Source organism: Podarcis melisellensis (genome assembly GCF_964234715.1).
Source record: "Podarcis melisellensis genome assembly, chromosome: 13".
In the NCBI taxonomy this organism is placed as follows: Eukaryota; Metazoa; Chordata; class Lepidosauria; order Squamata; family Lacertidae; genus Podarcis; species Podarcis melisellensis.
In genome coordinates, this window is record NC_138545.1 from 41,571,531 (window position 1) to 41,598,642 (window position 27,112).

General features: G+C 46.4%; 1 protein-coding gene across 1 annotated transcript in view; it reads right to left on the reverse strand.

Annotated features, from left to right (window-relative positions):
* The window catches only part of ITGA2B (integrin subunit alpha 2b), a 47,205-nt gene extending 20,873 nt beyond the window's left edge, over positions 1–26,332 (reverse strand). The window contains 16 exon segments of the mRNA XM_081883867.1: positions 935–990; positions 1,762–1,860; positions 4,561–4,606; positions 5,988–6,170; positions 8,309–8,520; positions 10,625–10,677; positions 11,171–11,230; positions 12,057–12,100; positions 13,953–14,000; positions 15,465–15,590; positions 17,594–17,639; positions 18,735–18,784; positions 20,048–20,213; positions 21,061–21,158; positions 23,395–23,525; positions 25,297–26,332. Coding sequence (XP_081739993.1) covers positions 935–990; positions 1,762–1,860; positions 4,561–4,606; positions 5,988–6,170; positions 8,309–8,520; positions 10,625–10,677; positions 11,171–11,230; positions 12,057–12,100; positions 13,953–14,000; positions 15,465–15,590; positions 17,594–17,639; positions 18,735–18,784; positions 20,048–20,213; positions 21,061–21,158; positions 23,395–23,525; positions 25,297–25,490 — 1,612 coding nt within the window. The 5' untranslated portion in view covers positions 25,491–26,332.
* Between the last annotated feature and the right edge of the window lie 780 nt (positions 26,333–27,112).

Genomic DNA, 27,112 nt, shown 5'->3' on the forward strand with positions numbered 1-27,112 from the left:
TACCTTCCCGCCAGAGCGGTACCTATTTATCTACTTGCACTTTGATGTGCTTTCGAACTGCTAGGTTGGCAGGAGCAGGGACCGAACAACGGGAGCTCACCCCGTCACAGGGATTTGAACCGCCGACCTTCTGACCGGCAAGTCCTAGGCTCTGTGGTTTAACCCACAGTGCCGCCCGCGTCCCTTTTGTTTTATATTTATATTGTTTTAGGGGTCTGCTAAACACCGTTTTTATATTTAAACCATCCTATCTAATTTAGCATTTGCTCTTAAATTTTTGCTGATCTCGTCCGTGTATTGTCGATAATTTCTTACTGTCTCGTGTACACCCTGCAGAGCCTTTTTTAAAAAAAATTAAGCAGTTTATAAATCTAAAAATGGAAAATAAAATAAACAAACACAACCCGTGCTAATTTTGCACCCTTAGCTGGGATAGCAAAATAACACCTTTCCTACCCACTGGACATCAAGAGGTCTGGAGCAAAACGCTGTAGGGTTCCATCCACTTCCTACTGGTGACTTGCTACTGGTGGCTGCATACTTACCATAGCCACAGAAGCATGCAGCAGGAACTGTACTCCATCAGCCAAATTCCTGGACCATGTCCCAACAATAATTTTTACAGACCAGCATGAGTGACTTCCCTCTTAGTGCGATAGTAGACACCTTTACTGCCGATTGTGTGAATGCAGCAGGTTTTTATTTTCCCCAGAAATGTCTTGAAGAGGAACGAAAAAACCTGGAAATCCTGCCTGACCACTGCCTCCACCTCTGGAAAACCTATCATTCACAAACAGAGGCAAGCTAGCCTCCGAAACAGAAAGATGGCTATTATCTATAAGTTTAGTCCATTCTGCCAATCTCATTCTCCCCAGTACTGCAGCAGCTTGACTACAAGACCTCCACCTCTTCCCACAGTCAATGCAACACTCACCAACTTTCTGAGGAATCCTCTTTGCTGACACTTCGGCACATATCTGGATTGTGAAGCTGCGTTGAAGAGAAGGAAAGCAATGAGGACTGTTTCACGCATGATGTGGCTGATGAGTGTACAATTGACTGGGAGCCGGCAACCAACTCTGCCTCCCTGAATGATCCTTGGTTGTTTGCAAGTGCTGGCCACACTTTACTCTTTTATCGATGGACCCAGAAATAAGTAATTTGTGATTTCCTCCTCCGCTGGTTTAAAAGGGTTCTTCTTATGCTATATTTCCTCTCCCCACCCATGCCCAGTTGTGTTCTGAACTTTTTTTCTTTTTAGAGAAGATGTTTATTACTAGTTACCCAGTTGGAGAACAGCCTTTACCAAAGGTGTCATGGGCTTTGAAGACACTCGAACTCAGGACGCAAGGGAGAAACGTGCTAAGAGGAAGGCATGCTTGGCAAATCCACACCGTGATCAACTCCCGCCCGGAAACCAATGTCCCCACTGTGGAAGGACATGTTGATCCAGAATTGGCCCCCACAGTCACTTAGGGACTCATCGTTAAAACCGTGTTAAGGAAGACAATCTTACTCGGCTACGAGTGATCGCCAAGAAGAAGAAGATTTTTAAATGAGGGGTAATTTCAATTATCATTTTGTTAAGGTTCCAAGAAGATCCCCGAAACCAATTTCCAAAACCTAATTAAATCCTGCAAACAGGAAAACCAATGGCATACCTTGATTGTTTTTGACATGTCTCGTTGATTTTGAGCACAGAACCTGAATCTCCTAGGCTACAAAGGGATCTAGATTCAATGCCCTTCCCACCTGGCTCACCAGTTGACTTGTACTCCTGCTACCGTACACGATTTCTCCTCTGGGTTCAGCGCACCTGGCAGGAACATCTGGGCTTTGAGAAACATGACCGGTTGAGCTCTGAGAGGGACCAAAAACAAAAACATAGTGAACAAGGGTAAGCAGGAAGGAAGTTCCAAGAGAGACCAGAAGCATTTGCTGATTCTCTAGTTGTTGTCAAACAGCACTGCAAAGTGTTGGTGACGAATGCACAAGACCTCAGTGCTGCAAAATCTACAGCTTCCGAGGGGCTTAGAACACCTTATCACGTCAAAGCCCAGCCTGCCTTTAAAGCAATTATCCTAACTTGAAATGCATCCTTTTACACAAGGACCGGTCACCTTGCGGCCTGCTAGATGCCCAGCATGGTAAAAAAGTGTCCTGAGAGACGGTGCCATGTATATAGGGCAGCAAGCGAGAATGAGGTGGCTCATTTAAGGGAGAAGGGAACCTTTGGTCGGCTGAGGAGGTGGATTCAGTATGCAACAACAGAGCTGAGGAACCTGTAGCTCTGTGGTGTGCAGTTAGTGTTGGTACTGACCTTTAAAGCCCTAAAAGGCCTGAAGTATACCTGAAGGAGCGTCTCCACCCCCATCGTTCAGCCCGGACACTGAGGTCCAGCTCTAAGGGCCTTCTGGCAGTTCCCTCACTGTGAGAAGAGAAGCTACAGGGAACCAGGCAGAGGGCCTTCTCTGTGGTGGCGCCTGCCCTGTGGAACGCCCTCGCACCAGATGTCAAGGAAATAAACAACTATCTGACTTCTAAATCTGAAGGCAGCACTGTTTAGGAAAGTTTTTAATGTTTGATATTTTATCTCTTTATTATTATTATTATTATTAATAATAATAATAATATTCTGTTGGGAGCCACCCAGAGTAGCTGGGGAAACCCAGCCAGATGGGCAATGTATAAATACATTATTATTATTGTTATTGTTATTATTATTATGATTATTATTATACTAGAGATACTGGGCTAGTCCCCTAAATATTCCCGTCACCTCCTTCCCAAAGCCTGGGAAGCTTCTGCCCAGCTTAGGAAGGGAGGTGCGATGCTCACACACGCGATGTCATGATGTGGAGCTCCCCCCCCCCCAATCGCTGGTGCCTCTGGCCCTAAATGTTCCTCTACGAGAAATGTCACTGCTCTAGCTCTCCAGATGTTGGGCTCCATTTCCCATCAGCCTCTGTCAGCATTAGAGTTGCAGTTCAACAGCGTCTGATATATGCAACTGAAAATGAGCTATAGGATGTAAATCAGATTAACCAAAGGCCTGGTTAAAAAGGAACTTTTTTGCCTGGTGCCTAAAGGTGTACAGTTTTAGCTTGGTCTTCGAATAAAATGCGTTCCAGGAGTCTGTTCGACTCCCGGAAACCAAGGTGCGGCTTCCGATTGGCTGCAGGAGCATCCTGCAGCCAATCAGAAGCCACAGAAGCTGCGCCGGATGTTCAGCTTCAGAAAATTGAAAACCGGAACACTCATTTCCGGGTTTCAGTCATTCAGGAGCTGATTTGTTGAAGGAGCCAAGGCGTTTAAGATCCAAGGTACGACTGTATAATGAAGGCACCAGGCAAACTTCCCTGGGGAGAGCATTCCACAGATGGGGAGCCACTGCAGAGAAGGCCCTGTTCTCGTGTTGCCACCCTCTGCACCTCTCAAGGAGGAGGCACACGAAGGAGGGCCTGGAGTGAATCCTCAGGGTGATGCAGGCAAAAAGATATTTTTTCTTACAAGCATCTTCCCCCACCTCTACCAAACTAGGGGAACGATCGTGGTTCCCTCCTAATCCTTTCAGCGCTGGTTGGCTGAAGAGCTTGAAATGGAAGCACAGAGTCGTTGCTCCAAAAAGCAGGGGCCTAAACTGCGAAAGGCTGGGCTGGATTAATCCCTAGCCGGAATTAAGATTGCCGGAAGAAATATCAACAACCTCAGATATGCAGATGACACAACATTGATGGCAGAAAGTGAGGAGGAATTAAAGAACCTTTTAATGAGGGTGAAAGAGGAGAACGCAAAATATGGTTTGAAGTTCAACATCAAAAAAAATGAAGATCATGGCCACTGGGCCCATCACCTCCTGGCAAATAGAAGGGGAAGAGATGGAGGCAGTGAGAGATTTTACTTTCTTGGGCTCCATGATCACTGCAGATCGTGACAGCAGCCACGAAATTAAAAGACGCCTGCTTCTTGGGAGAAAAGCAATGACAGACCTAGACAGCATCTTAAAAAGCAGAGACATCACCTTGCCAACAAAGGTCCATAATAGTTAAAGCTATGGTTTTCCCTGAGAGCTGGACCATAAAGAAGGCTGATCGACGAAGAATTGATATTTTGAATTATGGTGCTGGAGGAGACCTTTGAGAGTCCCATGGACTGCAGGAAGATCAAACCTATCCATTCTGAAGGAAATCAGCCCTGAGTGCTCACTGGAAGGACAGATCCTGAAGCTGAGGCTCAAATACTTTGGCCACCTCATGAGAAGAGAAGACTCCCTGGAAAAGACCCTGATGTTGGGAAAGATGGAGGGCACAAGGAGAAGGGGACGACAGAAGATGAGATGGTTGGACAGTGTTCTCAAAGCTACCTGCATGCGTTTGACCAAACTGCGGGAGGCAGTGGAAGACAGGAGTGCCTGGCGTGCTCTGGTCCATGGGGTCACGAGGAGTCGGACACGACTAAACGACTAAACAACAAAAAACTGGGAGGGGTGGGGGAGCATTTATAGGCAACAAGGTCTCCAGGGAAATCTCGTTCCACTGGTCTGGGGCTCCATCAACCCACCTGTACACAGTCACTTTGCTGGCTCTGAAAGCTCCAACCAGCACATCTGTGAAGAGGAACAAGACAAGCAAAGAAAGTTAGCAGTCCACCAATAGCTCAGTTGGTTAGAGCATGGTCTGATAATGCCAAGGCTGCAGGTTTGATCCTTCTAAGGGACAGATGCATATTCCAGCATTGCAGGGGGTTGGACTAGATGATCCTCAGGGTCCCTATCAACTCTACAATTCCATGATTCTACGATTCAGTGTCGCAGCATCTCACCAAGCTGCCTCGGTTTCCCAGTTCTGCTCACTCCACTGATGCGATTAGGAATTAGGTTCTACAAAACCTAAGCAAATTTTGCACCACCTGCTAATTAAAACAACCCTTGCAAAATCTAGACTTTTTTTATTCAAAAAATAAAATGATTTTCAGCTAATATATGTTATGCTATCCAGATAGGATCACCCAATGAAAGAAGCAAATATAAAAGAGAAGCTTTGTATCATGACAGCGGATTCCATGAACGGCAAGGCAATTAATAAACGTAAATACCCTATTTTTCGCCCTATAGGACGCACTTTTTCCCCTCCAAAAATGAAGGGGAAATGTGTGTGCGTCCTATGGGACGAATGCAAGCTTTCGCTGAAGCCTGGAGAGCGAGAGGGGTCGGTGCTTCAGGAAGCTATCCGCAAGCCTTGCGGGAGTTCCCGCCGGGCTCCCTAGGCTTGCGGATAGCAGCCTGCACCCTGAAGCCTGGGGCAAGATATCCGAAGGCTTGCAGATAGCAGCCTGTTCTGGGGGCTGGGGTCGGGGGAAGCTTGGGTTTCCCCCACCCCAGCCCCACACCTGGGGGGGAATAATTTTTTTTCTTTATTCCCCCCCAAAAAAACCTAGGTGTGCCCTATAGGGCGAAAAATACGGTAATTATATGCCTCATTTTTTTCTTCTAGGTACAGGACATCTGGCATAGCCTTTTGAAGAGTCAAAATTCTTTCACAAGTTAGGGCTTATCCACACTTTCCAGGTACGGTCCTTGGTTTTAAAGCTCAGTGTCCAAGCCACCCCCTTTTTTCTTGCTCTAGACCTTTTCTTGTGAAAAGCTGCTCTTTGAAGCTCAATTGGAGCAAATGGAAATCTGCGGGAAACCCAGATTGACGTTTGCTCCGATCTAAATACTGAAGAGAGGGTTTTCACAGGGAAAGAGCGGGGCAAAGTTCAAGTATGGGAAATCCTTATTTAATACAGGCGGCAACCCATTTGCATAGGGGTCCTGTTCCCAGCCCCCACAAACATAAGTGCCGTGCCCCACCCTCATTCCTCCTGCTTCTGGGACCGAAAGGATCTGTGCGCCAGCGATCGTGCGTCCGTTGGACATGCCTAAAATGGCCGTCGCCTGTGCAGGCAGTGCTAAAACCCATTGGCTGCCTACTTCCGTTGTACGTTACCAGGGTAGCCATTTGCATCAATGTCCACAGCCCCGCGTATGGCGAAGCCAAACCCAGCCGGCCCAGAGAAGGGACTCTCAAGGATCTGGGTTGGCGAGGAACTCAAGCCCTCACGGTGCCCTCGGTAGATGTAAACACGGCCACCTCCATCTTGGCCGGCGAAGGGGGCTCCGATGGCTATGTCTGTGGAAGGAAAGAATGGATGAGAATGTAAACATGACGGAACCAAATCAATAAGGTGAAGTCACCCATTTGGTCAGAAAATATGGCGGGGAAACAGAGGGAAGCAGAGGAAAAGCCCATGACGCAGAAACAGGTCAGGCAGAAAAGGCGTCTGTGTGGTGGGGAAGGCAAAGGTCTCCTCCACTCCCAGAAAAGGCAGGATTCAAATACCAGGAGGAGGTCCTGAGGCTTAAATTGAGGGTTTTCTGGGTACTCCCACATTTGGCTCTGGGGTGGATGTGAATTCTAACACGGCTCTCTGGGTCTTTTTGTCTAACCCTCCTTGGGCATTTTTGCTTGGCTAGAATGCTTCTGAAAATGTTCCCCCCCCCAAAAAAAAATGTTTATTAAGCTTCTTACAAATATAACACAAACTAAAAATATATATATAAAGAAAAAAGAAAAAAATAGAAAGAGAAATAAAACAAATAACAACAAAGACACAAATACAGTACAGATTAATAATTAATTAAACTTCCAACTTTATAAACATATTACTTGACTTCCTCCAGTCCCTCCCATCTGAATTTCCTTGTAACTAAAGGTAGCAGTTTTCCAATATCATTATTCAAAAACAATATCCCAATTATAGTCAAGTTTCTTAACTTTTCTTAACCTTCTAAATCTCATTTAATAATTAAATCCTAATTTAATCCTAGGCCTAATTGATACTTTCAGGTAACTTCTAATTTTTAATGTTACAATATCTATTAAAATAGTCTTTAAATTTCTTCCAATTTTCAGAATGCTTCTGAAAATGTTTCTTGCTTGCCTCCATGGAGGATAAAGAGGAATGTGTAAGTGTGAGTAGGAACAAGGCTTTGTATCTACGCCCTTAGTATTTTATTATTATGATTTGTTAAATTTGTACACCACCCTATACCCAACAGGTCTCTGGGCAATTACCACATAAAATCACAATATCAAAACACAAAATGCGTAATATCTATGAGTAATACATTTCAGCGACTCTTAAGGAGATTTTTTTTATTAATCACAGCCATTTGTATTCTTCACATTATCTCTATCTGTCTCTCCCTCTCTCCTATTTTGCTATCCTCCTCCCATCTCCTCCCTCAACTACTGGGGCCTGCTGAGGGCAAACTTATTCAACACAAACTTATCGTTAACAGAATACAAGTCTGCCATAGTGAAGGAATGGGTTTCTGTGCAGTCAGTTTGAAACGGGGCCCCAAATCCACCTTTTTTTCCTTTTCCAAGGGAGCATTTCTAAAATGCTTTAACTTGAGCTCTTGAGCCAAAACCCAGCTGTATAAACAAGTGCTCAAAGCTCTCTCCCTTATCAGTCCATGAAGGCTGGTAATGACGGATGGCCTTGTCCATTCCAAAGTGGAACAGGGATGACACGTCTAGGTCTTATCTTACGTCCCGACCACATTCTGATGCACAGACCTAGTCCGGGAACAGCACCAGAGTATGTTCTTGGAGTTGGTGACCTCTTGTTCCAAGATAAGAATATAGGAACAGGAAAACCCTTTTATGGTCAGGATTACAAGAAGGAAAACCCTTTTATGGTTAAGAGTACCGGAGCAGGAACATCTATGATGTCAACTTGCACGTATAAGCTGACATGGCTAGATTCCTGGGGAAGGGGGAGAGGGTGCCTGGAGGATATATATACAGCATGAAATCTCTCATTTCTTTGGACTTGCTGTGGACTGACCACGCAAGTGCCTTTCTGCTGCTCCGGAGAACAGAAATAAAGAACTCTTTCTCTGAACCAACCCTCGGTGTCATTTGACTTCCTTCCTCCCGTCCGGGAGCAACGCAGAGCCCACCAATCGGTAAAGTCTAATAAGGCTATAGTAGAAAGGCAAAATCCATATCCATTGCTCCGCCCAATTTCACCTCTGGCCCTTGTCCTCTGTTGGCATGTGGTCCCTGGAAGGGAATGCAGGCCTTGGGTTAAAATAAAACACTCGCCGCCCATGCTATGGTGAGGAACGGATTGTGATTGTAAGTGAAGCTCCGACAGGCAACCTTGAGCACTTGATTGTGGGGTGAGGGAATGGAGAATAGGAAATTGGGGGTTAAGAGAGGGAGAAAAAAGGGGGGATGGCCTTCCATCCCATCCTTACCAGTGCATCCATCCTGGTCTATGTCGCCTAGGGAAGCAATGGCCATGCCAAAGCGACCGTAGACATCTGTGCCCGTCAACCTCTGCCAGGGGGTTCTGTAAGCAGTGGGTGTCTTCTGCTGCAGGTATAAGTAAACTCTTCCCACTTCATAGAGTTTCCGGTCGGAGTGGCGCTCCATGAAGAGAGGGGCCCCCACCAAGATGTCATCTTTTCTAGTTCAGGGGGAAGAACAGGAAAGTTCCCTTAGAGCTCTGATCATGTCAGACTCCAGCCAGAGATGCTGTTGCTTCTAGGTCTAGGGTGTCTGCATTATCCAATGTAATCCATTCTTTTAACCAACTCAGGCAGGCTGCTTCATAATAGATTTGCAGATCTGCCAGCTTTCTAAGCAGAAGTTGGAGACCATCTGCCATGGATGAACTAGTTGAGATTCCTGCATCACAGGGGGTTGGGCTGGATGACCTTTGGGGGGGGGGTCCCTCGCAAGTCTGCAGTTCCACAATTTTGGAGTTCACCCCAATGCACTCACAGGGCTCAGTGACCCAGGCAGTAGGAACCAATTGATAGAATTTCTTTGCTGCTTTTCATTCAAATGAATCCCAAATCGGCTTGCAAACTAGATATAGCAATAGCATAATAGAACATGACAACTGCAGAAGAACTTTATATGGGCTCTTGGGTACCCCATAAGGGAAAAGGATCAGGTTTTTTACTTATATCAGGGTAAAACCTAAGCGTGTTTCTGCCAAGGCTGCAGGAGCAGCCAACTGACAAGAGATGGCAGCAGACTCCAAAAATGGGGACCCAGATCTCACGGGAAAGGAAACAGAGGTAAAGCATTGTCCTTCAATTAACTTTTTTTGGGGGGAGTGGGAGTGTGCAAGCTTCTAGATTAAAACAGAGGGCTCACTGGGGAGGATGCATGCTTCTGAGTTACTCTAAAATTGTGATCAGCAGCAGTTTTACTGTATGACCATTTAAACTGGAGTGAGGGGCGGTTTGGGATAGCCACTCCAGCCCCCCACTCTCGCCTTTGCTTTAGCACATGGTACTTCTAAGGGGCCCAGGTCTGGTCCCATGAGCCGCCAGATGATGTCTGTTCTAAAGCAACCACATCCCAGTTAAGTATAAATTGGTTTAATTGGCACGGAAATGAAAAATGTATGTGTATTAATGAAGTTTTAAAATGGGAAATGGCTAAATTCTACGGCTGACTTTGGGCTAACATTTTCCACAGTAAGTTTCTAAAGGACTCTGAGCTGTAACTAGTTAATGATCACCTGTTGATTGTTTCTCTGTGCTGGGAGTGAACCTTTGATCATGCGATGAAGGTATTGAGTTGTAAATCTCCATTTTGAAGGGAGTTGCCTATTTAGTCTTTCTCAGAACAGGCAGAGAACAAAAGTATGTGATAATGATTCTCCAAAAAGAGTTGCATAGCCTTAGGCAGACTAAAGCAGTCTGGAATTGGGGAGAGAGACACCATTTTGATTTTGGGAGTTACCGGCATCTTTTATTTCTAAGATGCTGAGCCTGTTCCAGAGAGCACAAGACATCGTATGGATACAGTGGTACGTCGGGTTAAGAACTTAACTCGTTCTGGAGGTCCGTTCTTAACCTGAAACTGTTCTTAACCTGAGGTACCACTTTAGCTAATGGGGCCTCCCGTTGCCGCCACGCCACTGCCATGCAATTTCTGTTCTTATCCTGAAGCAAAGTTATTAACCCGAGGTACTATTTCTGGGTTAGCGGAGTCTGTAACCTGAAGCATCTGTAACCCCAGGTACCACTGTATTTGGGGTGTATCTTGGATGCTTATGTTATGTTTTTAAAGAGTTATGCAAGCAAAAGTTTTAATAATATTGTTATGGGCCAGGACGATTATTTCTTCCAAAAGGAATCTGTTCTTATGATTCCAATACCTTCAAACTATGCGCTATTAATATCTGGAACAATAATTAATATCCCTCCCAGTGCACTGGGTTGTAATTTAAGCCTAGTGTTAGGGTTCGGATTTGAGTGCAAGGGGATGAGGTCTTCAACCTGAAGCCATATTTATAGCAGGGGGAAGATAGATTAAAACTCTGGCTGCATCTAGACACATGAGAAAGGAAATTCAGGAAAATGTGTTGAAAACCTCATAGCAAGAAGTCACATTAGTGAAAAACAGGACTCCACAGCGCCATCTGGTGTCACAGTATTATAACAAATATAAAAAGCTTTTTCTTTACTAATGTTGCTGAGTCCTTAGTTTGACCATCCATAGAGCTGTTCCAAATCAACTGCCAACTGCAGTGCTAACTCCTGTGGCCTTACCCATCGCCATTGATATCTGCAACTGCAACTGTGTGCCCAAAATAGGATGCCACCTGCAAGAGGTAAGAGGGTGAAAAACAATGTGCACCTCCCACTTTTATATTACAATCATCATCATCATCATCATCATCCTGGCAGCCAGTAATAGTAAAGGCAACAACACAAAATAGCCAATCCATATATCTTAATAAGCAATACTGAAATGAGAGCGTATTAGAATCAAATAAGTGCAGATAAAAAGCAAATAAAAGCAAGAGGCATCCATTTCAACACACAATTCAATTTAAAAATGACAGATTAAATACAGTGGGGGGAAATAATCTCAAGAAGCCTTTATAAATAAAAAGGATGGGTTGCTGGCCAGCAGGAGGTCACCAAGGGCCAGCTGAGCCTCTCTCAGTAGGGAGCTCCCAAGTTTGGGTGCAGCCACTGAGAAGGCCCTGTGCCAGGTTTCATAATACCCCTTTGGCATTATGTCTGGCTGAGAAAAGCATGCCAGGGAAGAGGCAGGAGGGAAGGGAACCATGATGCTCAAGGCTCTGTTACCTGCTCACTGGGGAGGGACCGCAGAAGACGGAAGGAATGCTTGAAGGTGAAAATTTGCACCTAGGATGGGGGACAGGGAGAAGAGAGTCAGGGGGATTTCAAGGGTTAGTGAATCCCACCCTTCATATTTCTCAAGAAGGTGGAGGTAAGAAAGCAACCACCGCCCTCCATTGCTGAGAGTGACCACAGTGTGCTTCACAGGGCAGGGTAAGAATAGCACAGATGGAGCCCCAAATCAGGGTGGCATTGGGGCAGTGGCACGCAAAGCCTACATGGTTGTGTCATAACTCTTCCCTATGACCCCCAGAACCTGCTTTCAATGCAAGGCAACATGCGAAATAATAACGGCAGAGTGGCACAGGGCTTATTTTTGGCACATTATTAGCACATACCCCTTCCTCTGAAGCTAGCTGCCACTGCTCTCAGCCCTAGAACATACAGTCATACCTCATGTTACGTTTGCTTCAGGTTGCGCGTTTTCAGGTTGCGTCCCGCGGCGACCCGGAAGTACTGGAAAGGGTTAGTTCCGGGTTTTGCCGCTCGCGCATGCGCAGACATGCAAAATGACGTCACGCGCATGTGCAGAAGCGGCGAATCGCAACCCGTGCATGCGCAGACGCAGGTTGCGTTCTTTTCAGGTTGCAAACAGGCCTCCAGAAGGATCCTGTTCGCAACCAGAGGTACCACTGTATACTGGAACAACAGTAAAGACAAGGGTGTCTCTGAGCATGCAGGGCTCTTTTGTTTCGGATTAGATGGAGGGCACAACACAAAGCATACAGGCCTGACACCCCTGGAACCTCTTGTGTCTGGAATTCAGCACAGCCTGTGCACTTCTTTCCAGATGCGCAGAGGAAAAAAGGTAGATCTCCTGCACAGGACTCACCGCTCCTTTTGTCAGGCTCTTGTTAGGAACGCCCACAACATACTCTGCAAAGAGAAGAGCCATCTCAGAGGTTGTGAATCACCCAGTAGGCTAAGTTCACAACACTCCAGTCATGAGGTTTGTGCTAAAGTGTCCTGAAGACTGAGCTTGGAGACTCGGGAAGAGCTATCTTAGTCTGGAGCACTGTGGCCAAGAAGGAATGGCCCTAGCAACATCATAAAATCTTACTGATAACGTTAAAAGGTCCTGTATACCTGAAGGAGCATCTCCACCCCCATTGTTCAGCCCGGACACTGAGATCCAGTGCTGAGGGCCTTCTGGCGGTTCCCTCATTGCGAGAAGTGAGGCTACAGGGAACCAGGCAGAGGGCCTTCTCGGTAGTGGCGCCCGCCCTGTGGAACGCCCTCCCATCAGATGTCAAAGAGATAAACAACTACCTGACATTCAGAAGACATCTTAAGGCAGCCCTGTTCAGGGAAGTTTTTAATATTTAATGCTGTACTGTTTTTAACACTTGATTGGGAGCCGCCCAGAGTGGCTGGGGAAACTCAGCCAGATGGGTGGGGTATAAATAATAAATTATTATTATTATTATTATTATTAAAGATAAAAGGCCTCTGCCCCACACTGTAGGCAAGGAACAGCAGCAGTTCGTTGTTCTGTTGCTCCTTACAGCAGCCTGGCAAAATACGTTAATTGTATAATTCCCATTTTACAGATGGGAAAGCTGGGGCTGGGAGACACTGATTGGACTGAAGTCACAAAGTCAGTCCATGACTAAGGCTTGTGTACACACCAAAAGGCACTCCCCCAGACAAATAGTTCTGGGTTTAACCCTCACATACCTACAATTCCCAGTGCCCTTAGCAAACTACAGTTCCCAGGATTCTTTTTGGGAGGGAGGGAGGGTAGGGAACTGTGCTTTAAATGTGTTTTAAATGTATACCGTGTCTGCAGCATTCAGCTGCAATTCAAATGCCTAGCAATAAGAGCCAATCGTTTATGTTGAGCAAAGTTAAGCTTAACCAAGCCGCAAAGCCAGCTAAGTCTACCTACTGTACCCCTGTTGACCCTAGAGCTGAGCCAACATTTCTGAAAAGAGTTAAGGGGGGGGCAATTCTGCTGACTGTCCTCCAATTACTTCCCCTATTATGTAAATAGAAGCGCTCAGGTTTTCCCCACAATACCCTAAACAATGCTAGGATGTTGAGCAGGGGTCCTCAAACTTTTTCAGCAAGGGCCTGGTCCACTGTCCCTCAGACCTTGTGGTGGGCCGGGCTATTTTTTTGGGGGGGGGATGAACGAGGGATGATGAGCGGCGTGCGAAAGGGCTCCATAGAGGGACTGCTTTAAATGGCAGACGCTTGAAGGGTTGCTCAGCCAACTGCGGCTCCTGTGTCTTGTGAGCGGCAGGGTCTGGCGGTGGCGGAGGTACGATGAGTGGCGTGTGAAAGGGCTCCGGAGAGGGGCTGGCACCAACAAAGCCCTGCCCCCTTCCTCCTCTAGGCAGGGCAGGGAGAAGCCAGGAGGAGGGAGGGAGGAGGCACTGCCGCTGCTGCTGTGGGAGAGGGAGGGAGAGGGAAAGAACGCATGCACTGGCGATTCCCGGACCGTCCGGGGGCCGGATTTAGAAGGCAATTGGGCCTGATCTGGCCTTAGTTAGGAGGGGGAAAGGAAGTAGCCGTGCCACTGCTATTGGTGATCCCCCACCTCCGAGGAACTATCAGAGAATTTCTACTCCCCCTGAGAATATTTGACTTAATGGCTTCCTTTCCCTCCCCAATTTTGCCATTCATTAAAAGGATGGAGAATTTCAGGAGATGACTTTTGCTCAGCTCCAGACCCCACCCTACTCCACCCCGAAAAACCACCCCTGGCAAAGACTCATTCCCTTACCTGGCGACTCAGGGTCCTCATTAAACTCCCCAAAAGCCACTGAATACCCTGCGTGGATGGAAGGATGAGAAGATTAGTCATCTGGCAAAATCTCCAAAGCTAAGAAGGACTCACTGTGCTCCTACCCATGAGCAGCAGAAGTAGAACCAAGTATGAAAAGTATGTATTAATATAGTATGTGTTAATATATGCAAGTCTGCTTAGTTTGCATGACTGACATAGTTTAGATTTCTTTCCCCCCTTGGATAGAAAGTTCATCTTTTCTAGGGCACACTGGAAGCCCTGCCTTAGAGGCTCATCTATCTGTAGACAATTCCTTCCACAAGGGCTAGTTCTGGCCAAAGGGCCAAGTCAGAATGGGGAGGGCAATGGCGAGAGGAGGAGAAGCACAACCAGTGCAACAGCTTTGCACCAGGCTTTGTTTTGTTTTTAACTTGATTTGAGTTATATTCCCATCCCCTTCCCAAAATGTGTTTTCTGTCCCATCTGGATGAACCCCCCCAAACCACTTGGAACAGGGTCAGTCACTGGGGAAGAAGGGGTGCTACTGGGAGCCAGTATGCTTGGGTACCATTTATTAGCTGCAGTGCTGGAAAAAGGAACAGACATTGAAATGCAAAATAAATATAGAATGTGCCTATATGTGTACTGTATGTACACTGTGAAGCAAGACTGGAAAATTTAATTGAAGCTGAAGAACAGCCAAACAGGTTACTCATTAGTGGGGATCTATCATGGGACTGTATCTCCCCGGGGTCAGTCACATGAAAGAGATCCTATGAAAGGTCTAATTAGCATATGCTAATCTGCAGGCATCCATCTTGGGTAGAGTGAGAAATTTGTTCTAAGCTACTGAAGAGAATGGACGTGTTAACCTCTGTCCTCCAGTAAAGAGCCTCGGGCCACTGGAGGCTGTTTGGGGAAAAGACAGAACTTTAATTTTTAGCTCAGGATGCAAGCTATATGCAATCTAAAATATTATGCCTTACACTTGGACAAGTATAAGAAACTATGCATCTACTTGGAAGTAGCTTTATTTGTTTTAATTTGTTTTGGAGTTAAGTTCTGTATGTAAAACTTTTGAACCCTGTTTTTGGACTGGTGAATTTTTATTTCAAATGAGAGTCATATATTTTTTTTCACCCAGCGGCTTCCATGTGTGCAGTATTCATAACCTCAATAACAGTAGCATCAAAAGGGGGAAGGTACAGGCATTCTCCCACTTGATGAGGCCTTAGAACAGTCTTTGTCAACTTGGAGATAAAGTCCAATGAAAGAGATGGGCAGGAGATTTATGGGGCAGGGGAAGAGGGGGGTCCCTCTGGGTCTCACCCACTTTTGGTGTGCAGCCCCCAAAAGATTTCTCCCCAAGGCGATGTGGCTTTGGGGGGTAAAATACTTCCTTGCATTCTTTCCTTAGTCTATTCCCAAACTCCTTTTAACTCCTCTCATAAGCTCTGCCTCTCCTTCAGCTCCTCCAGCGTTTGCAGATGAAGATTCATGTCCCCTTACCTCGATATTCATCGTAGTATACGGCGGTGAATTTTGTGAAGTGCAGCTCATTCAGTGACCACAAAAGGGTATGTTTGAGAGGAGCATTTGCTAGGACCGTGGACAAATTGGATGAAAAGATCAGCCCTGGAAGAGGAGCAAGGTAGAGGCATCAGTCCCTCAGCAAGGCTGGGACCACCTACGTGAGGCAGCAGAGGCAGCAGGACAATTTGTGCTCTTGTTCCCACAGGGTAAAGGTAAAGGGACCCCTGACCATTAGGTCCAGTTGTGGCCGACTCTGGGGTTGCAGCACTCATCTCGCTTTATTGGCCGAGGAAGCCGGTGTACAGCTTATGGGTCATGTGGCCAGCATGACCAAGCCGCTTCTGGCGAACCAGAGCAGCGCACGGAAACACCGTTAACCTTCCCGCCAGAGCGGTACCTATTTACTGTATCTACTTGTACTTTGATGTGCTTTCGAACTGCTAGGTTGGCAGGAGCAGGGACCGAGCAACGGGAGCTCACCCTGTCGCGGGGATTTGAACCGCGACCTTCTGATCGGCAAGTCCTAGGCTCTGTGGTTTAACCCACAGCGCCACCCGCGTCCCATTTGTTCCCACAAACCAGGTGCTGAAAAGGATAGTGGTCAACTGAACAGGGTCTGCCTCACCCTGCTGAATAGTAAGGAATGCAGACTAGCAAGCAAAGGCTAAATATGGATTTTTCACACTCTCTAATAAGAAGTGCCTGCTGGATCAGGCAAGTGGCCCATCTAGTCTGGCATCCTGTGTTTTCAGAGGTCATCCAGGGGTCCCCAAGGGAAACCCATAAGTGGGACCTGGTGCAACAACACTCTCCCCTCCTGCCGTTTCCAGAAACTGGTATTCAGAAGCATGCTGCCTCTGACAGTGGAGGAAGGACATATCCATACAATTAGGAAAGGATTAAGGAGCTTTGATAAATATGTGATTATGGCGGCGAGACTTTTATATGCACAAAGATGGAAGGACTTGTTGTTACCAACCATGGAGGAACGGTGGTTAAAATTAGTGGACTTAGCCGAGATGACGAAACCGACCTGCTTAATCAGAGAAAAGTCATTGCTAACATTTACTGAAGATAGGAAACCTCTCATAGACGCTTTGCGTGAAAAAGAAAATGAACTAATGACATTTGGGTTTGAGGACTGAAGATAATGTTGGTTTATAGAAAGTGGGTGGCGCTAGGCGCAAGCCCAGGACTTGCCGATCAGAAGGTCGGCAGTTCGAATCCCCACGACGGGGTGAGCTCCCGTTGCTCAGTCCCTGCTCCTGCCAACCTAGCAGTTTGAAAGCACGTCAAAGTGCAAGTAGATAAATAGTTACTGCTCCAGCGGGAAGGAAACGGCGTTTCCTTGCGCTCCTCTGGTTTGCCAGAAGTGGCTTAGTCCTGCTGGCCACATGACCCGGAAGCTGTACACCGGCTCCCTCAGCCAATAAAGCAAGATGAGCGCAGCAACCATAGAGTCAGCCACAACTGGACCTAATGGTCAGGAGTCCCTTTACCTTTACCTATGTTGGAGTGACTGAGTTGAATAACATTTATATGTAGTGAACAGATGAAGAATTGGAAGTTTTGTATTTTCTTTCTTTCTTTCTTTCTTTCTTTCTTTCTTTCTTTCTTTCTTTCTTTCTTTCTTTCTTTCTTTCTTTCTTTCTTTTTTTCTTTCCTTCCTTCCTTCCTTCCTTCCTTCCTTCCTTCCTTCCTTCCTTCCTTCCTTCCTTCCTCTCTCTTTTCCCCTTCAACCCTTCTCTATTGCTCTATCCCCCTTCTTTGCTTTCTTTTTGCTTTGTTTTTATTTAAACGTTTTGATAAAAATATAATAGATGATAATCTTTCTATCCCTTTCCACAAACTCTAAGAAAATTTATATAAAAAGAGGAGGAACCTATCCATCAGGGATTGTAGCTATTAATGGCCTTAACTGGCCTCCCCATATTCCTGGAGCTCTCGGCCTACAGCAGTGGCAGGGAGCCTGTGGCACTACAGATGCTTCCCATCAACCTCCAGCCAACATGGCCAAAGGTCAGGGAAGATGGGAGGTGTAGTCCAACAACATCTGGAGAGTCCTTTGTCTGCTGCGGGGAAGGGAAGGGAATGAAAGCACTTACCTCCAAAGTAATGTCCACCAGGAGCCCCAAGTAAAAGTGTCCCAGACTGTGGGGAGAAGAGAGGAGGACAGAGTCACAAAACAACAGCCACACAAGACTAGAAGAAGCCCTGTGAACAGCTGCCCACCACCCATGAGACCCAGAGGGTGGCATGCCAGCTCCACACACACTTCTACAAAACCAGAGAAGCAAACATCTGCCTCTATACGCCATGCAGAAAAAAGTTGTTGCTTTGCTCTGCACACTCAAGGATGACTTCTGTGTGACACTGAAGCTTGCGGCCAGCATTTTGGCAGCTGATTGCTTCACAAAAAAAGGCACAGCCTCAATGTGTGTCGAACAAACCTATTTGCAACTCAGAAGACATCAGCAATTACCCGCTAACCTAAAACAATAGGCACAGCCTCTTTACAACTGGTTTCCCCCCACTGAGCTATGTTGGCAATTCCAAAGATGACTAAGGCCCTGTTCACACCATACATTTAAAGCACTATGGTACCACTTTAAAGTGAGAGCTGGACCATAAAGAAGGCTGATCGACGAAGAATTGATGCTTTTGAATTATGGTGTTGGAGGAGATTCTTGAGAGTCCCATGGACTGCAAGAAGATCAAACCTATCCATTCTGAAGGAAATCAGCCCTGAGTGCTCACTGGAAGGACAGATCCTGAAGCTGAGGCTCCAATACTTTGGCCACCTCATGAGAAGAGAAGACTCCCTGGAAAAGATCCTGATGTTGGGAAAGATGGAGGGCACAAGGAGAAGGGGATGACAGAGGGCGAGATGGTTGGACAGTGTTCTCGAAGCAACCAGCATGAGTTTGACCAAACTGCGGGAGGCAGTGGAGGACAGAAGTGCCTGGCGTGCTCTGGTCCATGGGGTCACGAAGAGTCGGACATGACTAAACAACTAAACAACAACAACCATTTTAAAGAGTCATGGCTTCCCCCAAATAATTCTGGGACTTGGTGTTTGTTAAGGGTGCTGGGAGTTTTTGGGAGACCCCTATTCCCTTCACAGAGCTCCAGTTCCCAGAATTCTCTGTGAAGAGGGATTGATTGCTAAATCACTCTGGAAATTGTGTCTCAGGTGTGGGGAGCCATGCTTCTTGGGGCCATGCCCTTCTCTCTCCCAAAACTCACCTCAGAGATGGCAGAACTGAATCCAACCTCACAGTAGCGGTGGTCGTTTGCTGATTGAAGGCAAAGAAACAGAAAAGCCATGTAAATCAACTGGGTGACAGTGTGGGGAAGACCCTCACATCAAGGATGGGGAGCCTGTGGCCCTCTGGACTTCAACTCCCATCAGCCCCTGCAAGCATTTCCAGAGGTCAAGGATGATGGGAATTGTAGTCCAGCGGCCTTTGGAGCCCCACAAGTCCCCCAACCTGCTTTGTGCACATACCAAGACACCATACCCAAACACTGTTCCTCCTTCAACCTCGGACTGGGCTGCCTAAACATGGTCTTCTTACCACATTTATTTTCTTATCACTGGTATTGGTTATGTACATGTATATTTAACTTACCAAAACATGAATTGTAATCAGAAAACCTAAGTTAAATATACATTCACATCACCAATTACTTATCAACATTTCATATCAAAATAATTTCATATTATTAATTTAGTATAAATAATCTGGCCGTCCTTTTCCATAACATTTCCCCCCCCCCCGTTTGATAAAAATTTACATGTTAAGTTGGGCTTATATGCTTTATTATTGAAATTTGCACAAATGATTTGTAAAACAGTTTTTAATGGCTTATATTCCTAGTGCTCCTGAGTACAAATTGTGCTGGTTGTAGGTAGGTATCCCTAACGCAGGGGTCTGCAACCCGCGGCTCCGGAGCCGCATGTGGCTCTTTTACACCTTTGCCGCGGCTCCGGGGTGGATACTAGCGAGGGGAGGAGGCACATTGTGCGCCCCGACACTCTCCACTGTGGCGGGCGCTGTACTGGCTATGACATCGCATGGGGGCGGTGCGTGCGTTAGTCACGCACCGTCCCGACCTCACCTTCCCGCCCGCTGCGGCTCCCAGGTTTTTTTTCCTTCGGAAACAGGTCCATGTGGCTCTTTTTGTCTTAAAGGTTGCAGACCCCTGCCCTAACGGAATAGCCTCCACTTGACATTGCAAGGCTCTGGTTTTTCAGAAGGAGCCAAACATCTTTCTTCTAGAATGGGGAGGGATTGTTGTGACCATTGTGGCTTGAGTGAAGCCACACATGCTGTTTGTTTGCAATTGAGCATGTAGGAGCATGGGGCAAACCACTTGACAGCCGTTTAAACGAGGCCAGACATGGAATCTGAGCAGACTAGAGCGGTCTGAAAAGCAAAACAAGGGCGCCATTCATTCAAAGACAAAATTTCTGGGCAAAAATTCTGCACACCCTCTCCTTAAGGCCTGGAGCTTCGGCTATTGCACATTCCCTGCCACCTGCATATTGCACTCACCATATCTTGTCCACTTGTAAAATGAATCCATTTGGATTTTGCGGCATGGCGAGAATTCAACAAAGCGCTGTAGGCCACTTGTGGCTAAGAAACAGCTGCCCGTGGGGGTCTTTGTGGCCTCCTCTTGGCCAGAAATGGCATTCCAGTGCTGGAGAGGGGCGCAAGCCTGGCAGGGTGAAAAACTGGGGTGAGCAGGATGTTGTATCATTGACAATCACACCCCTCCAGGAGGTACAACCTCATAATTGCAGAGGATGGGTGGCTGTTCACCCTACTTATATTTATATTTAAAAGGCTATCAAATGACTCTCCAACTTTTGAAGGTGTCGTCTGAAGGGCTGCTGTTTAAGGCTGAAAAATATTAAGGAGGGAGAGCAGGGGCCTTTAAGCTGCCCACCAGCACTTAACATCTGGGCAGCAGACTGAACAAAGCAGACAGGTTTTTCTGGTCACAAGTCTTCCTCATTATAGTGAGATGTATTGCGTCTGTTGAAATTATCGTTAGCCGAGTCGCTTAAATAATGCATCCAGAGAGAAAAAGTTTTGTTAACACTATACTAAGCAAAACTGAATTAAAGAATGGTGCATAATTTGAGGAGAAAGGAACAGAGACGATTTGGCTTTCTTAGGTCAGGTCAAATTGCCTCAGAACTAACCAGCCAATCAGAGCATGTGCTCCCTCAGTGAAGATCATGCCACTCTGCCTGGTTGCTAAGCAACACCTCCTCCCACCCCTTGGCTAGTTGACTAACCCTTAACATAATTAGCCAGTTTTAACCCTTAGTTTATTAATAGGAAGAGCCCTGCTGTTGCTCTTCCAACAATTATAAGCTGATTCCAGATGACCTGTTTACTGAGTCCCAATTTGCCACAAACAAAGTTGTACAACATCTAAAGTTTATTGAGCGTTCCTTCTGGTTTGTTTGCAGCGAGGCTTGATTTAATTCCACCCCTTTCTGCTTCTGAAATTTTAATTCCACCCCTTTCTGAGATGGTCTGTTTATTGTACCCACCACGATGGTGTCTTTCCAGGTGCTCACAGAGGCTCCGAACCATTGTTTAGTCTTGAAGGTTTTCACAACCACTCTGTGCAGCTTCTCAACCTCATCACCTGGCCAGCAGTGGCATAGGAGAAGGAAGAGAGGAGTCAGATTTGAAGGCAGAAGCTACTGACCCACCATATCACCCCCCTCAGTCGCATGCCATCCATGAGTCGTCAGTCTGACTGCAAGTTTGTACATGCAGGCAAGATGCCATTAGCTCTTTCCTCACATCTCATCAGATGCCCACCTCCAAGTAGCTCCTATTTCTCCCAGGCCCACCTCAAGTTCATGAGTCAGCCGGGATCTCATCCTCGGCCCCCGATTTTCTCACCCCCAAATCTCACATGGCTTCCCCACCACAAGCATCATTTTCCATCTCCTTTTGGGATAATAATAATAATAATAATAATAATTATTATTATTATTATTATTATTATTATTATTATTATTATTATTATTATTATTTATACCCCGCCCTCCCCAGCCAAGGCCGGGCTCAGGGCGGCTAACAAGCAATAATAAAAACAAGCTGAATTAATACAACTTAAAAACAAGATTAAAATACAACATTAAAATATTGAAACATTAAAATATTAAAATGCAGCCTCATCACAGGAAGAGATAGGAAAATGAAAAAAGAAAGAGGGGAGGGAATCAAATTGGCTCCAAGCCAAAGGCCAGGCGGAACAACTCTGTCTTATAGGCCCTGCGGAAAGAAATCAGATCCCACAGGGTCCTGGTCTCATGAGGCAGAGCGTTCCACCAGGCCGGAGCCAGAGTTGAAAAGGTCCTGGCTCTGGTTGAAGCCAATCTAACTTCCTTAGGGCCTGGGACATCTAGGGTGTTGCTATTTATGGCGCTTGAGGCTCTCTGTGGGGCATACCCGGAGAGGTGGTCCCGTAGGTACAAGGGTCCTAAGCCATGAAGGTAGGGGATGGACCTTGCAGGGCAAGTTCAGAGTGGTGGCAGTAGCCACACATGTGTAAGACAGGAATGCATGATGCACTGTCACTGGGGTTGCTCGCTGATCTCACGAAAGCTGCGTGAAATGGTCGTGCACACCGTCCCTGCACATGACAACATTGCCTTTATCTGTGATCACAACTCCTACCTGCCTCAGTTTAAACTGAGGTTGCAGTTGCAGATGTTAGCCACATCCACACATACAGTGATTCCATGATGAGTTTCCTTTTGATCTTGGGACTGGCTCACACATGCCCATGCCCTACAAGTGCTACTGATGCTGGCAGTGAGACCAGTGCTTGGAATATGCAGTTGAACATCACTGAAATACAAGAAATATCTGAAAATGGCTGCCAGGTGAATTAAGTTCATTTTGGGTAATGACTCCTAGTCCATCTTCATCTTCATTCCTGCTCAGCCACCCCCATAAATAAAAGGGCACCTGAACTCCTAGCTTTCATGTAAAAAAGTAAATCAATCAGAAATCTATTAAGAAAGTTGGATAGCCAAAGCACGGAGGCAACATTCTAAGGCTTATTAGACACATACAGAGGCACTGCTCTTGTTAAGGATGCTTAGGCAGGAAATTTAAGGACTATTTGAATAAATATTGTAATATAAAAAATTAGAAATTACTTGAAAGAAACAAATAGGCCTAGGATTAAACTAAGTTATAATTAAATAAATGGGATTTAGAATATTAAGAAATGTGAATAAGATGGACTATAATTGGAAATTGTTTTAGTTCAGTAATGATATTGGAAAGCTGTTACTTTCAACTACAAGGAAACTCAGAAGGGAGGGACTAGAGGAAGTCAACCAAGATGTTTCAAAGGTTGGATTTGTAAAGAATTAAGTTTGTTGTTATTTTTTATCTGTTTATTGTTCCTTTTTTCTTTTGTTCAATAATGTATTTTTTCTGTTTTTGTGTGTTATTCTGCTTTGTGGTTTTTGTTATTATCCAATAAATTTAAATAAATAACAAAATAAATTTTGTTATTATCCATTTATTTATTTTTTAAAGGATGCTTAGGCATTTAACACGGCTGCTAAGTAATCAGAAGGAAGGAATGTGAGGCATTTCCTGCATCTTCCCAATTCCTGCTGTACAGATTAGTTCTTTTTTTGACAGGAGCAGCTTTCAACAAGAAATACAGGTAAAGAAACAAGTGAATGCTGCCTTGCACCATTGTGGATGGCACAAATTAAACAAGGTAACCTTTTCTACTATGGATACACAATTATGGGCAAATCTTCACCTGTTGACATTTTGAGTGAGACTGCCCTTTCCTGCTTGTATAGACCCTATATAATTACCGCAAAATCATGGGGGACACTCACCTTTGGTATCAAACGGAATGGGGGCGCAGGCACTACCACCAGGCGCCCAGGGACACAGATAGACAGCACCCGCCTCCGTCACACCAGTCTGCGAGCTGTTGGCCTGTGGGGCCCCAACCACCACATTCATGCTAAGGTGGAAAAAAAGGTCAGTCTGGGACTGGCAGGATACATGGCAGGGAGCCAGCAGCAGGTGGAACCAGTGACAGGCAGAGCCAACCACAGGTACACCTCATCCCTGCTGTCAGTTTCCTATCTCTGGCCCTCTTTACCTTCCCTACTAGGGGCAGAATCACAAATGTTTGTGCACAGCGGCCTCATGTGGCAAACCACCAGTTGGAAGAATCTCCCTGCTAGGAATGTTTTACAAGCCTCTGCAGTAGCCCGGGCTGCTCAGCCCAGCTGGACCACAAGGGTCTTGCACTAGTCCTTTGCTTAGGCACGTACACTTCTTGTTGTTTAGTCTTTTAGTCGTGTCCGAAACTTCGTGACCCCATGGACCAGAGCACGCCAGGCACTCTTGTCTTCCACTGCCTCCCACAGTTTGGTCAAACTCATGCTGGTAGCTTCAAGAACACTGTCCAACCATCTCGTCCTCTGTCGTCCCCTTCTCCTTGTGCCCTCCATCTTTCCCAACATCAGGGTCTTTTCCAGGGAGTCTTCTCTTCTCATGAGGTGGCCAAAATATTGGAGCCTCAGCTTCAGGATCCAGTGAGCACTCAGGGCTGATTACCGAATCACAAATCTAGCTCCAACACACCAATTTTTGTAACTGGATGTGTGGATTTCTGATTGAAAAATAACCTGGTTCAACCTCCTGAAACTGAACTTACATCTCACTTAGGGAAGGCTTTTATTTTGCAAGGAAATAACTTGTTGCCATCAACATGCACCAGATCTGCTGTATTTAAAAAGCCACACATACCAGCAGCCGTTATTAACATTCTGTGGCAGAGATGAGGAACATGTGGCCCTTCAGTTGTTCTGGGACTAGAACTCCCATCATCCCTGGTCAATGGTCATGCCAGCTTGCAAATTATGATTGAACAAATGCTGTTCCTATTGCCTCATCTTGGGCAAACTGCTAAATCCCCCCCCCCCGCCCAATTACTGAATTTTAAGAATGACCAGCCCTTCCCTTTTCACCCTTCCCATGCTGCTCCTGATGCATCTGTTTGAAGACGGGATATCTCTGGCTGCCAGATGTTAATATTAGGATGAGTATTGTGCTGCATCTGGGAATAGTGAATTTATTACGCCCTCTCCCCCCGTCCAGCAGTGACACAGCCTTGGCACTCATGAACTAGTACAACCCCTGCCCCAGGCCTTTGTTTAGACTCCTGCTGTAGAGCTCTGTAAAGGGTAAAGGGACCCCTGACCATTAGGTCCGGTTGTGGCCGACGTACAGCTTCCAGGTCATGTGGCCAGCATGACTAAGCCGCTTCTGGCGAACCAGAGCAGCACACGGAAACACCGTTTACCTTCCCGGCAGAGTGGTACCTATTTATCTACTTGCACTTTGACGTGCTTTCGAACTGCTAGGTTGGCAGGAGCAGGGACAGAGCAACGGGAGCTCACCCCGTTGCGGGGATTTGAACGGCCGACCTTCTGATTGGCAAGCCCTAGGCTCTGTGGTTTAACCCACAGCGCCACCCATGTCCCTGTAGAGCTCTGTAGACCTTGTCTAATATACCATTTAAGTATGAACATCTGCATAGTGCCTGCACCCAGTCAAGGTTCAATGGATAATAGCCTCATACACTGCTGTCGTGCATCTTGCCAGCCAAATAGGCTGTTGGCCTTTCCCAAGACATCTGTTGTCATCTTCCAAGACCCCGTTGTCCACCTCCTGAGGTCCTGTTAGTGCATCATTCCCTCCCGCCATGCCCAGGGCTGTCCTACCTGCCTTTGCTGTCCCGGTAGAAATCCAAGGCAAACCCAAAATAGCTTCCGTTGGGCCCAGAGTACACTGTTGGAGAACTTGCATCCAAGTTCAGGGTCCATACTGAGGAACAGAGGAGCAAGAACCCCACCAGACAGCGCAAAAGGGGGGCAAGCAGACCCAAGGAATGACCTCCGCTTGCCATCACCAGCATCTCCCTCCTATTCCCACTCCAAATGCTAGGTGTTTACCCATTAATGCCGTCTCTTCTGTGCTCATAATAGTGACCACGGACATGACACATTTCCTCAAGCTTTTCCTCCCCTGCTGAAGCCTCTTCAGCTGAAGATGATAACATTTATCAGAAGTCTCTCAGGAATTTCCCAACAGGAACACCCTGGGTGTGCGCAGCGATGACCACTTGGAACAATGTTTGGCGGCAGTAACAGGCAGGATCAACCATTGACAAGACGGCTCTGGGGAACCACCGCTGCCATTTCCAGGCTAGTGTGCACAAGTATGAGCTGTGGTCTTCCATACACAATTCCCAACCCCATCTGCCCTTGGGGCATAGAGATCAGAAACACGTGAGACGAGACAGACCCTCAGGAAGTGCTCTGAAAACTCCTGTTCCTAGTCTGGAATGCTTTGAGATTAGCTACAGTCACACAGTGGTAAGGGTAAGCATTTTTACCGGATCCTGCAGGGTTCTTAAAGAGAGCTGTTTTCAAGCAGCAGGGCTCAATGCGTTGCAACATATGATTAGAAGCGTATGTGGAGCTTTGAGAGTTGGGTTCTAGGAAAGTGTTTTCAAAGAGTGGGTGCAATCCAGAAACTTGCAAGAGACCAGTTCAGAACTTACAGCAAACCCTCCCACCACCATTAAACATCCTGAAATGATTTAAGTTTACAGGGCAGGAAGGCTACAAAGACCCAGCTGCAAAGCCCTTTTCCCACTGGATGCACTGGAGCAGGGGTCAGCAACCTTTTTCAGCCATGGGCCGGTCCACCATCCCTCAGACCATATGGTGGGCTGGACTATATTTGGGGCGGAGGGAATGAACGAATTCCTATGCCCCAGAGATGCATTTTAAATAAAAGCACACATTCTACTCATGTAAAAACACCAGGCAGGCCCCACAAACCCAGAGATGCATTTTAAATAAAAGGACACATTCTACTCATGTAAAAACATGCCGATTCCTGGACCGTCTGTGGGCCGGATTAAGAAGGCAATTGGGCCGCATCCGGCCCATGCGCCTTAGGTTGCCTACCCCTGCACTGGAGGATTCAGGACATCCCATTTTCTATCCCACTCGCATGTAGGAATGTTTTATCAGCCAAGCACAGTCGCCCCCTCCCTGACCGCAGGGGAAACCAGCACAGGCCTTATCAGGAAACATAAGCAAAAGAAACCCCATGGTGGTTGTTTAGAGGGGAAAGTGAGAATGGGTGACATGTTGAGTTCACCCTTTGAACCAATTTCTTAATTCGCCAGTGAAACTAGGCTCCGTTTGTAATGTTCTCCAATGCACACATTTCCTGGCTTTGCTTCCTGCACTGTTCTACCAGCTATGATGGCATACAGCTCCTATTTCTCCTATACAGCAAATTCAGTTGAGGCAATGGAAGTGCTGAACCACTATCTGGGCTCCATAAGGCCAGTGAATTAAGGCTCGATCCAGACAAGGCAGAAGTGCTACGTGTGGTTCTTTTATTCTCAGTGGTGTCCACCTGCTACAGATGGAGTAATCAGATTTGCAGCCCAGGAGCACTCAATGATTCTGCTTTGCCGTAGAAGGCTCCGGTGGCTTCCATGGAAATGGACTGCCTTCT